The sequence below is a fragment of the Cryptomeria japonica genome, chromosome 4 (genome assembly GCF_030272615.1).
Source record: "Cryptomeria japonica chromosome 4, Sugi_1.0, whole genome shotgun sequence".
NCBI lineage: Eukaryota > Viridiplantae > Streptophyta > Pinopsida > Cupressales > Cupressaceae > Cryptomeria > Cryptomeria japonica.
In genome coordinates this window covers 597,960,022-597,972,621 of record NC_081408.1, presented here as the reverse complement: position 1 = coordinate 597,972,621, position 12,600 = coordinate 597,960,022, and the positions used below count along the sequence as shown (strand labels likewise).

Genomic DNA, 12,600 nt, shown 5'->3' with positions numbered 1-12,600 from the left:
CTGGAGTAGTTTTGAGGTTAACGACTAGTTGGAGATTTCTTCTCATGCGAAGCGATTTCTTGGCTTAGGGATCTGTTTGGTACCATGTTCGATGTTCCTTGGCCCTTAGAAGACCTTCCTTGGTGGTTCACACTTCATTTGCGTTCTTGGCGGAGAAGATCTTCACATTTTGGGGCCGACCTATTTTACACGTTTCATTTTCCTATTTTGGAGAATGTGATCTTTTATGGTCGACCCAGATGTGTTCCGAATGATATATATATATATATATATATATATATATATATATATATATATATATATATATTGATGTAATTGATCTTTAGGAAGGAGGGAAGCAAATATAGAGGTAGATAAGAAGAAATGTGATAATTTAGTTTCATGATCTGTAATTTGGAGATCCAGATGACTGTGATCTGTAATTTGGAGATCCAGATGATTGTGATCTGGAATGTATGATGTAACTGGTCTTGCAAGAATGTTTTGATTTCCGGATGTTGTCAGTTGATTTATGATGAATATATGATGTTGTGGATGTCTTTGATTGCATTTTCTATGTTTTGTGTTTTGTGCTTCCATTGTGTTACTCTTGTTGCATGATCTAGATTGTTCTCTTTGAGGGCCCTTTGAACCATGGTTGCATCACATCATCAAGGTGATAGAGAGCTCAAGGAGAAGAAAAATAACAAGTTGTGCAAACCTAGACAAACTAAAAAGAGAAGGGAAAGGAGGTGGATAGGCTAGGTTGCACATGAAACAAGGTGTAGGAATGAGACACTAGATTTTTTATAAAAATACAAGCACAAAATTAATAAATTTAATAAATATATTGACCTAATGTATGATCTTAAATTATATTTCACACTTCATGCAATATATTGACCTAAAGTTATGATACAAATATCATAAATTATATTATTTATCGATTGTTGTTGTTTCTAGCTTTGATTGCGTAAGATTTTTTGCATCAATGTTTTGGATCACACTCATCACCATGATGACAAAGAGCTAAAGGAGAAGAAAAATGATGAGTTGAAAACCCAAATAGACTAAAAAGAGAAGGGGAAGGAGGTAGAGAGGCTAGGTTGCACAAAAACAAGGTATAGGATTGAAACAAAAGATTTTTTTATAAAAATGCAAACAAGAAAAAATAATAAATTTAATAAATCTATTGACCTAAATTTTTTATATAAATATCATAAATTATGTTACATGACACGAGTAACACTAAAAATTTAGGTCAATAAATTCAAGTCCATGATGAGTATTTATATCATAAATTTGGGTCAATAAATTTAAGTCCGTGATGAGTATCTATACCATAAATTTAGGTCAATATATTCGAGTCTATAACGAGAATAATGTAATTCATGATATTTATATCATATATTTAGGTCAATATATTACTTAATTCATTATTTTATTGTTTGCATTTTTAGAAGAAAATTTGTGTGCCTCATTCCTACACCTTGTTTTGTGTGCAACCTAGCTTCCCCACCTCCTTTCCCCTCTTATTTTGGCCTAGTCTCTAACTCATCATTTTTCTTCTCCTTGAAATCTCTATCAACCCGAGGATGGATGAGAAGTATGATCCAAAATATTCATACAAAAACTCTCACACAATCAAAACAAAAAACAATAACAATCAACATCACGAAATTTGATATATTAGAGCATGGTTTAAAACATTGGTGCAAAAACTCTCACACAATCAAAACAAAAAACAATAACATTCAACACCACATATTGTGGAAATCTAATATCTCATGCTCTGAAACATTGATGCAAAAACTCTCACACAATCAAAACAAAAAATAATAACAATCAACATCACGGATTGTGAAAATCTGATATATCACATAGGGGAAGGGTACCAATAGTGGACATAGCTAACTCCATGCACCTAGAACTCTCAAACCGTACATTGGATTTCAATTTATTTTTTTTGTTGTCTCCATATACGACTTAACTGCTTATAACTAAGGATCTAACTTCTGGGTAGTAATGATGCACGTTGTGGAGTTCGTTATGTGCGCAAAGGTCAAAAAGTGGTCATTTAAAAGTGTCGTCCGATACATAATCACCTTTGCGCCAATAGTGGATAACTCAAAATAGCCAATAGTAGTGGACAAATGCCCTAGTAGTTATACACAAATGTCCCAATAGTGGAGCACAAATGGGCTAATTATGGTCAAAAAAGTTTTTAAAAAATCCACTATTGATACATGTGATATTTATTAAGGAACATTTCATCATAATTTTTTGGGCTCCTTTAAAATTTAGTAACGGGGTTGGTTTGACAAAAAGTTGTCCACTATTGAAACTATGTCTACTACTGGTACCCTTCCCCTAACATGATCCAATTTTTGATGCAAAAACTTTTACACAATCAAAACAGAAAACAATAACAATAACAATAAACATCACACATTGTGAAAATCTGATATATCAAAAACATGATCAGAAACATTGATACAAAAACTCTCAGACAATCAAAACCAGAATCATCAACAAAACCAGAATCATCAACAATCAACCAACATCATACTGACTAAATCTAAATCCAAAACAAAAGAAGAATGCATGATGTCATCTTTTTCAATTGTCGTCACGGAGTTGTATGAATTCATTCAATCTTACCTGCTTTCTAAAATGGACGGTGTGGCTGTACGTCCCCTTTGTTGCAACTTGCTCTGCGTCCGCCATTTGTAACCCAATTATTCTCCCTCTTTTTTATGTAGAAAGTGATTGAAAGCAGAGTTTCAACACTCACCAAACACGTTTCCTCTAAAATATCGATGTCAACACACCGATCAAATTAAGTAAGCGGTGGACGGAGACTCGAACGCGTGACCTACGCGTTCGTCTCCCATTTGGTAGAACCTTCCAAATTGCGACAAGTAGAGGATGAAGCTGCATCACATTAAAACAAGAAATGTCTTTTAGTTCACTGAACGTTGCATTAAAAGTCGCTCTAAATTACGGCATGATAATAATTGTGTTCACTTCACTTGTAATCAATGGAATCTGCCTTCTTTTCTCCAATCTCTTTGTTTTTATCAATGATATGTACTCTCTGGTACTAGCACATGACTTAGCTCAATTTTCCTTCATTTTGTTTGTATATGACTTTTTATATATATAGGGAAAGTTATTAATTTCATCATGATGAGGTAAATATAACAATTGGGAATGCCATATCATCTTTGGATAGAGAATGGGGATCAATCCCATCCGTGCCTTCTTCATTTCACCCATCTCTCTTATTTGAATTAGTGTATAAATTTTGATTTTTTCTTTAAGCAAGGTTTATGTTTGTAATGGAGAAAATTATACACCAATGTTTTTCCTTTTATGTTATGGCTCAATAGATTAAGCTTTATAGAATAATAAGCATACTTGGTCTTATCTTTAATTTTACGCATTTCCTACCTTAGGTCCAATCTTTAGTTAGGAGAGTTATTTTGATTGATTTGAGGAAACAGTCCCTTTACTTTTAAAATTCAAATCATATATTAGGGCCAACTTGACCTAGCCTTATGATGATTATGTGTTGACTTAGGGCAATAAATCATTTTATGTGTGCCTCTTGGTGTCATACTTAAAATGTGTAGCCTATGTCAATTTATACATCATCCTCCATCAATAGATCATTATATCATTTCTTAGAGGCATTCTAGAGCTATAATTAATATACGCATGCATTATTAGGAGCATTTATTAGAGCATTTATAGTGCACAAGCATCTAGGCAATTTTGCATGTTTGAAAGTGTTGCTCTTAAATATGTTAGAACATGCTTAACTACTATATCCTCTACTATCATTCTGATGGAGTGTGATCTGAAACATTGATGCAAAAAAACTCTCACAATTGAATCCAAAAGCATACAAAGATTTTTACTATATTCTCTCCAAAATTGAAGTTAATTTTAAAGATAGTTCTATATATAAGACTTCAATCTAAAAGAATACAACTAAAATGAGAGTCATCTACACAACTAGAACATCAACAATATACAAATTTAAATAAATACTTGCTAGAATTTTTTGTTTTCATAAATTTTTAAAAATTAAAAATTAATTTAATTTTAATATATAATTTATAACATTTTTATGTTTTAGGTGCATCGTGTAAACCAACTTTATGGTTTAATGTACATCTCATTTTCTTTTAGGTAAATTTGGTATATAATCTTTTTTTTCTTTTTTTTTTGGGAAGATTTTATATCAAACTCATAGAATTGTTTAGAACAATTTGACTTAATTTTTTTACACACCCACATCATCGTTGACATCACCATTGTCTTCATGTGAATTGTCTTAAAGATCAATATAATTTGTCTGCGCACTTGGCATCCGATCATTATATCCTGTATTGTACAAGCCCATTGTTTCAAGGAATGTGGGAATTTCACATTTCTTGCCGAGTCAGCATATTTGGCGGTTTAGCCTTGTTTTAATGGCGGAAGTGAAAAGCGCCAGTTATGACAATTCACAATTGGACAAATGCTTAAGCAAGGGAAGAGGACAAACATAACTCTCTTTCGAGGAAGAAGCTAGTTTCCTTGTTTCGCCATAATCGCCTTTGAATTTGGAGATATTTTGCTTTTGGCGTTTCTGTTGCTGATATTTAGGAGCATCTTGTAAGAGTTTACAATTGTCTAAAACAGATTTTTCTTTTTCATAAATGAAATTTATGATACCAGACATTATATATAATGAAGAGGGTAATGTGAAATTTAGATGATGTTAAATTGAGATTTTAGTTTTGACTTATATTACCATCAAAATTATTGGTGATTTTACTTGCTCTATATAGTAGATGTTTGGGATGTCCGGTATCATGTACCTCTATTTTTTAAAGAATATAATAATACTGAATTTTCTCTTAGGTTAAAGGGTTTAATTGATAAGAGTGTTCTTATCTGATATTATATTCTGATAAATTCAGTGTTCTTTTGATCCAGTTTTTTTATAAAGAATTGTAAGATTTATTAATCTTATTACATATGTGTGATTAATCTTTTTTAATATTGTAAATTTGCTAGAAATTGAAATTTATTCTTTTTTCAAATTATAACAAAAAATTAAATAATTTTGCTCATCTTTTCTAAAATTTCAAATTTCTATTAGATTGATAAGAAATTTCAACCATATTAACATTAATATTGGTTGATAATGATAACCTATTTATTTTGATTATTTAAAAATAAGTCTAATTTTAACTTTTCTTTTAAATCTAATTTTTTAATTTCTTTAAATCCTCATAGATCTATATACATTCTCTATAATCTGATAATCAAAGCTTTACTGGGGGAAGGGATTCCGGCCAGGCGCCCCTACTATTAACTAGAATGGGGTGAGGGGGTCTTTAAATCCTCATAGATCTCTATATACATTCTCTATAATCTGATTATCATTTCTTTATACATTCTCTGTAATCTGATTATCATTTCTTCTCATGTTCATAAGTTTATTTTAAGGTATAGGATAATATTTGTACCCTGTTTTGTCTGTGTACTTGTTTAACACCTCAGTTTTGAGTTTCTTTGTGTGAACTGGCCCTTAATTGAACTATATTGTTGTTTTCTCCCTATTTTCCTTTTCTACATGGCTATTCTAGATTTTTCTTTCCTATGGATTCCTATTTCTTTGCAACTGAGACAAGCAAAATTATTCAGAAAATCATGTAAATGATCATGGAGTGCCCAAAAAAGGAATTTACAGAAAATCCTGTTAAAAACATGTAACTTGTTATGAATATATTAAAGAAAGATTTCAAATAAAGTAGTTTGTTTGCAGGTCTGGTAATTGGGAGTGGCTGTTGAACAAGTTTTGATTGCTCTTAAATCCAGCTACCCTAAATTCGAGACTTGTTGAGGTGAATTAGTGTGGACCATATACTATATTCTGGTTCCGTTCATGCCTTGAGTTGATATCAGCTAACAAAACAATGTAATGGTGTATAACAATTCACTCGATTGCTATTAACTGATTTTTTAACCCTGAATTTCATGTACTTCCGTGTATATCTGACAATGGTAACATGCTACACTTAAATTGACTTATCACAATGTACTATACGTAAAGAGTTTGTGTCAGTTTTATACCAGTCATGCCTTGTATGAGTTCTGGTTATGTTAAAGTGAAATGGCAAAACAGTATGGATCTTTGCTCTTGGATTATGGGTGACTGTGGGTGAGTTACTCATTATATGAAACCCTGCCGAAGAGGGGTGAATAAACATATGGTAGGTCACTTGAGTAGACTGATTCGTCAGGGATATTATGCTAACTTTAATATACTGAGAAACGGGAAGAATGAAGTTAATCACTGGAACATGATTTTTGCTATTTGATACTTAATATTTTGTGTATACTAATTTGGACCAAATTAGCTTTAAGAAGATTGAGTCCATTTTCACATGTAGATAAATTTAGAGAATTTGTCTATATTAATAATATCACCAATCCATAAACCCCATCAAAGGAATTCATTACCACATGTCTTTACATTTTACACTGAATTTGTTTTCAAAAGACTGAAATATAAATATTACATTACAACCAGCTGTTCCCCTGTGACATGGAGGGCTGGTTTCGAAAAGAAAATTCCCCTGCTGTATCTCTGCTCAGCGCTCTCATGTCTGCAGAATTACTTTCATTGGGAATAGCTGAGGCTTCTGCTGCTGAGGGAACCAAAACTGTTATCTCCGAACTCATGGGAATTGGTAAGGGAGCTTCAGCTTGATGATCATCTGAGGTTGGGATACTGAGGAGGGTTTCATCCCAGAGCATAAAATGGATGAGAATGGGGCGGACTGCATGGCGGTGGAGGGATAATTTCTGGCTCAGGGAAATGGAGTCAAAGCACCTGATGGCCCCTGCTGAAGACACCATCCAGGGCACGATCTTCTCATTGGAGATTCTGGATATGATCAGCAACTTGCCAGCATCGCGTGCATCATTATAGAGGTCAATCAGCCCAGCTCGAGATGCCACTGTTACGGTTCCTTCCTCATCCATCACAGATGAAACATAGAAGAATCCCTGAAAAGACAATTAGACAACATAACAGAACTTAGAGGTGCTTGTATGCATTGAGGGTCCTTGCCTTTGTGATTATTATCCATATACATGAGAGAAAAACAAAATATTCATAGAAAACAGGTCATCAAAGAGTAGCTTGGATTACTACTTAGTGCATGCAATTAATATCCCACAAAAAAAATAGCTATATAAGTAATTGAAAAAGATTTCGATGATTAAATTAGCTGACCTCATCTGTTCTGCTAATGGCGAAGCCAAGCCTGGTGTCTCCTTCTTTTACTTTGAGTTGTACCGGGAGCTCCCCTGATGCGGCGGAATACCATAAACGGACTGCCCTCACAACGCCTATGTCCACACCGTGGTAGTCCTCAAAGCCATATAGGCCTGTATTTGCTATGCTTGAGAGGTCTGAGAGGGAGCCAGCATTCACTGTATTTGACGCCTTTTCGCCTGATATCTGTAAATCCAATAAGATCAGCAATTAGATTGTATCTTGTCTTTAAAAAATGGATTTCAAGAGAAAAATAATTTACCCTTTTCTTTGAACAACAAGGAGTGCGAAACCTTTTGAAGATCTTCACGGAGATTTTAAGACTGGAAGATCTACCGACAGTTAATTCATTGATTGATACTAATTAATTTAATATTTTTTAGCTGGTGAGGTTCCGGGCTCAAATCACAATTATTAGCATAGACTAATAGTATTTGGAACTCTTATGCTAATACTTTAGCAGATAATTGATGAGCTTGCCTGTTTGCTTCGCAGGCAATTTCACCATGCTCTGTGATTTCTCAACCTTCTCAATAACTTTAACAAGTATATTCAGTTCTATTAATGGTATCCAACGCCATAGTAGGTACTCTAAATTGGACATCAACATCTTGGACAGAACAGGGAGCCAGATGCTATCGTGCAAAGGAAACAATAGAGATCTGGATTGCCAAACAAAGGACTTCCACAAGACACGGGGACAGAACCAGGACTGGCAGGCTTAATTTGTACAGTTATCTGGTTGCTCCTGCAAATATTTTTGGACCTTGAATTTTATCATAAGAAAAAAGTATCCCAGGACTATGTGTCTTTTAACTTTTGTGAATTTCTCCCTTCAAGAGTGCAAATCCCTCAGCTGAGCATATAGCAAAGGAGTAATTTCAATAATCAGTCAGATCACAAAGATTGGCTAAACCTTCAATCATAGACAGTAACTCTCTGCTGGAAATTTTTATCCATAACAAAGCATTGAACTACTTGTTCTAATAGCACTAAAACTTTGAATTCTGTCCTAATCAGTGTTCGGCTTTGAATTAGTGCATCCTAATAATCATGCAATAATAAGCTTAGCTATCACTCTAGACCAGCATTTCACCAGCGGAAAATCAACTTACCTACTTTCAATTCATTTTTGGATTTCAGTTTTTTTAGTCTATTAATAAAAATTCAGAATTTTGCCCCCGTCACCAAGACTTTTGCTAAATTTAGTCCACACCTTCAGAAAACCTGAGATTTTCAATTCTCACATGGTTTCCAAAATTACATAGTTACCTCCTATATTAACATTCCATACCTTGGTAAGTAAGGGTTCTGTTTGAATATTCATGAAAACGATGGGCACACCGGAGGCTTGAGAAGCAGTGAGCCAGGTATATGCTCTCGCCAAGGTATCCTCCAAGTCATTGTACTGCTGAAGGCCTCGATCAGAGTTATGTGGAACAATCAAAATTGAGAAGAAGCATCCAGACTTTGGAACCATCAAAAACTTCTGCATTTTCTTCTCCCACGGGTACGCCACATATCCGTCTTTCAACTGTGCATTGCTCAGAGCAGATTCCACCCTTGCATCTCTAGACGCTGATTAAAAGAAAGAAAGAAAAAGAAAGTTAAAAACAGATTAAATTTAGGAGCGCAAAGCTATTACCATTGCCTTGAGCTATCTACTCCATTAAATTCACCCGGAATTGCAGAAGATTAGATATGACATATTGCTCAATTTTATACTTAAAAACAGAACACTTCAAAGAAAAAAACGTCGGGGATTGCGAAGTTTATGGCTTGTTAACAAACCGTTCTCTCAAATTCCCCTAAAAGTTTATTCTAAATATTTGACTCAGCAGGTAATTAATGTTAAGACATGAAAAGTCTAAAACCGTCAAAACAGATCATTTCGAGTTCCAGAAGCGTTTGGCTCAACTTCCACAACTTTGACGTATCCATTGCGTCGAATACACCTAATATTTAATATAAAGTGGATGTGATGTATTGCTCGGTCTTAGACATGAAAAACAAAACACGTTAACTTCAGGGATTCCGTGACCTTTGAGGCATCTTTTCTGTTAGGATCCCCTGAAACCTGATATTTCCCCCTTTCCTCTCGGTCTATTCTGTTGTGTTTGCTTTGTGCAGGGACTGCCACAAGGAGTGGCTGCTGGATTGCAGCTGAAAGGAGAGATTTTCAGCATCAGTTGCAGCAGAAACCAGAATATTCTGCATCAGTCCACAAAGAGCGATCGCTGGACTGCAGATGGAGAGATTTTTCGCCTTAGTTGTGGCAGAAAGAACAATAATTTCTGCATCGAAACTAAAACATCAAAACAAATTTACTTCGGATCCGTGAAACTTTTGGCTTGCATCCATGACCTTTAAGTAATCTATTCCCTCAAATTGACCTAAAATTTGTAGTACGCCTAAATCTTACAGTAAGTTGGAGGCAACATATGCTCAATTTTATACAGCAAAGTTAAGGAGTGAAATAATATTTTAGTCAGGGTAACCAATCTTTGGCATGGATACTATGGCTTCGAGACATTTGTTCTGTCAAAATCACCTAAAACTTGCAGTAAATAGGTTATTATAAATAACTCAATTTTACATCTAAAGAAAAAGCAATTAAAACAGAGAGAATTTTAAGGGTGCAAAGTCTTTGACTTGAATTCCATGATGTTTGAGGTATTTTTTCTGGCAAAATCACCAAAAAAAACTTTCCGTAAATTGGATGCAATCAATTGCTCAACTTCACGCAAAATAAGTGAAACAGTTAAAAACAGATGAACTTAAATTCGCAAAGCCTTCGGCTTCGGTAACATGCTCTTGAGATATCTTATCCGTCGAATTACCATAAAGCTTACATTATACCGGATTTAATATATACAAATTTTATTTAAATTTCCCCAAGAAAACTAAAACAATCATATATTTTCCTGTCAGGAAGCACAAATCATCTGCCTTTGATTCCACGATCTAGAGATATGTCTTCCCTCAAATTCATTTGGCTTCCAAGGTAATCCATTCCCTAAAATCATTTGCCTTTGACATTATGATCTTACACTACATACATAATCCATGGAAATCACTTGGTTTCGATTTTGTAATCTTAAAGAATATATATTCCATGGCACTCATTTGGCTACGATTCTAAGGTTTCAAGGTATCTAATTCCTCAAATCCATTCGTCTTCGATTATACGATCTTAAGGCATCCAAGTCCTCAAATTCATCTCGATTTAATTCTATGAGGATCGAATTCCTGAAACTTTAAGGTAGGCGTCTATTCCTGCAAATTAATTTATATCCAATTTCACAATCTTAAAATATCTATCATGTTACCTAGAAACTTCTAGTAAATTGGGCACCAGATGTTACTGAAATTTCCACATAATCACGCATTGCAAGACTCGACTCGAAGCTCGGCTATTCAAAAACCATCGCTAATTTGATTTTCCCCCTAACCTCGAATCAGCGAACAAACCACAGGAATACACTTAGAAGCTCGGCTCCTGAACAACTTCTAAAAACAGATGGAACGAGTTGAGTAGTAAGCTTTCTACCTTGTAGTGTTCGGCATTCTTCTTCGGTAGAATCGACAAACCCTACGACATAATTGGGGTCGCTGAGGGCTCTGAGCGTATACTGCTTCTTTGCCCCTTCGTCCGCCGTAATACACGCCTGGAGCTCCGCTATGACGCCGCGGCCCCGCCGGACTCGAACCAAAACCAGCGTATCATTCCTTCTATAAAACTTATGCAGCTCCTTCTGAAGGCCACTCTTGCCGCCCTTAAACGGAGCCGTAAGCGTAGCATAGCTTCCGATCTTCAATTCCTCCACCACGTCCCCCGTCTGAAGCATGTTGTCGTTCCATTCCTCCGCCTTGGAGCTGCCCGCCACCCCCTTAATGGCCACCACGGGGTTCGAACTCTTGTTCCCTGCAGACAATTTCATTGAAGAAAACGTAGAAAAAGAAGAAGACGAAGAAGAAGAAGGCGCCGAAGAAGTATTTGTACTCTCTAAGCTCATGGTGAGGAGCGCGGACAGGGGCGGTGAGAGCTCTTGTGGCATTTTCTATCCAATTCCTGAGGAGAAATCACGCAAATCATTTGCTGCGACTTCATGGCCGATAAAGCAGCAAATATGTATACCAAAGGCGAGAGCTTTTTGCACAGAATTCCGTCACAATTGAAAGTCTTTGTTCCTGGAGAATATTTAATCATTTAAAACGGGACTCTTGGGCTGTGGAGTGGAGGTCGTCGTCTCGCTTTCCACGGAGCCGCTGCAATGGGCGGCTATCTTCGAAATCTGATGTGCTTTTGACTGCCACCATTCAGCTTTGAAAATTGGATCAGTTGGACATTCATTACGCGCCATCTAGAAGCTTTACACTGTCCAGAATGACTGGCGTTGAATTCTTCTTACCCCGCGTATCAAAAGCTGGCAAAATTCCTTAAAGGGCTTTAAATGGCGTCCTAGGTTTCCTCTCTTTTTGCCCTTACCACCAGCAATGGGAACATCAAGGAATTACCAGGTACTGTAATGAATTTTATCTGCCTTTTGACTTTCTGCTTCAAAAATGGCTGTGCGGGCCCCCTGACCTGCTCCGACTCTTTCGTGCTTTTATAGTTGGCGGAGTTTCTGTGCAGATGAATTAATCTGTGCCCTAATCTGCCACCAAAACGAGTTCAAACCGGAAAACAAAATTCCTGTTATAATCATTTTCTGTAGCACTTAAATATTATTTTGTTTTACACACGAAATGCATTGCTTACATAACTTTCAATGCCACGTGTCGTGTGGTCCTTTCTACAAGAGTGACGCGTGCATGGAAATTTCATGGTTATAGTGTTGTGCTAAGATTCTTAGTTAATGGATGATTTGATTTATTTATTTGTTTTTTTATTATTTATTATTTAATTAATTAGTTCTTGTATTTATATCTTCGTTAGATATATATATTTTGGTACTTTAATCATTCAGAATAAAGTATTAAATAATATTCGAATATTTCAATAAAATTTGACCGCCACTCCTCTTGTCATATAAGTTTTTTATGAGGGTAAAGATAGAGAGGTGTGTTGTTTTGAAAACACAATTATTGACATATGAAAGGAATTATTTTTTTATGGTTTAAATAGAGTATTAAATATATTATTTTCTTTCATAAAGAATTTAACAAAGAAAGGTAATTTTAAAGTTTTTAATTGTGGTTGTTTAGAATTTAATTTGCAAAAAATAATTATTTATGGAAGGTTAAGAGTCACAACTTAGAATTCCACTTAGATGTCC

General features: G+C 35.2%; 1 protein-coding gene across 1 annotated transcript; it reads right to left on the bottom strand.

Moving 5' to 3' along the window:
* Positions 1-6,426: 6,426 nt before the first annotated feature.
* On the bottom strand, positions 6,427-11,991 carry LOC131040306 (uncharacterized). The gene is made up of 4 exons (XM_057973193.2): positions 10,872-11,991; positions 8,616-8,899; positions 7,280-7,507; positions 6,427-7,050 (listed from the first exon to the last, which is right to left on the bottom strand). The coding sequence occupies exons 1-4, from the start codon at positions 11,377-11,379 to the stop codon at positions 6,562-6,564; spliced, it is 1,509 nt and encodes a 502-aa protein (XP_057829176.2). The 5' UTR covers positions 11,380-11,991; the 3' UTR covers positions 6,427-6,561.
* Between the last annotated feature and the right edge of the window lie 609 nt (positions 11,992-12,600).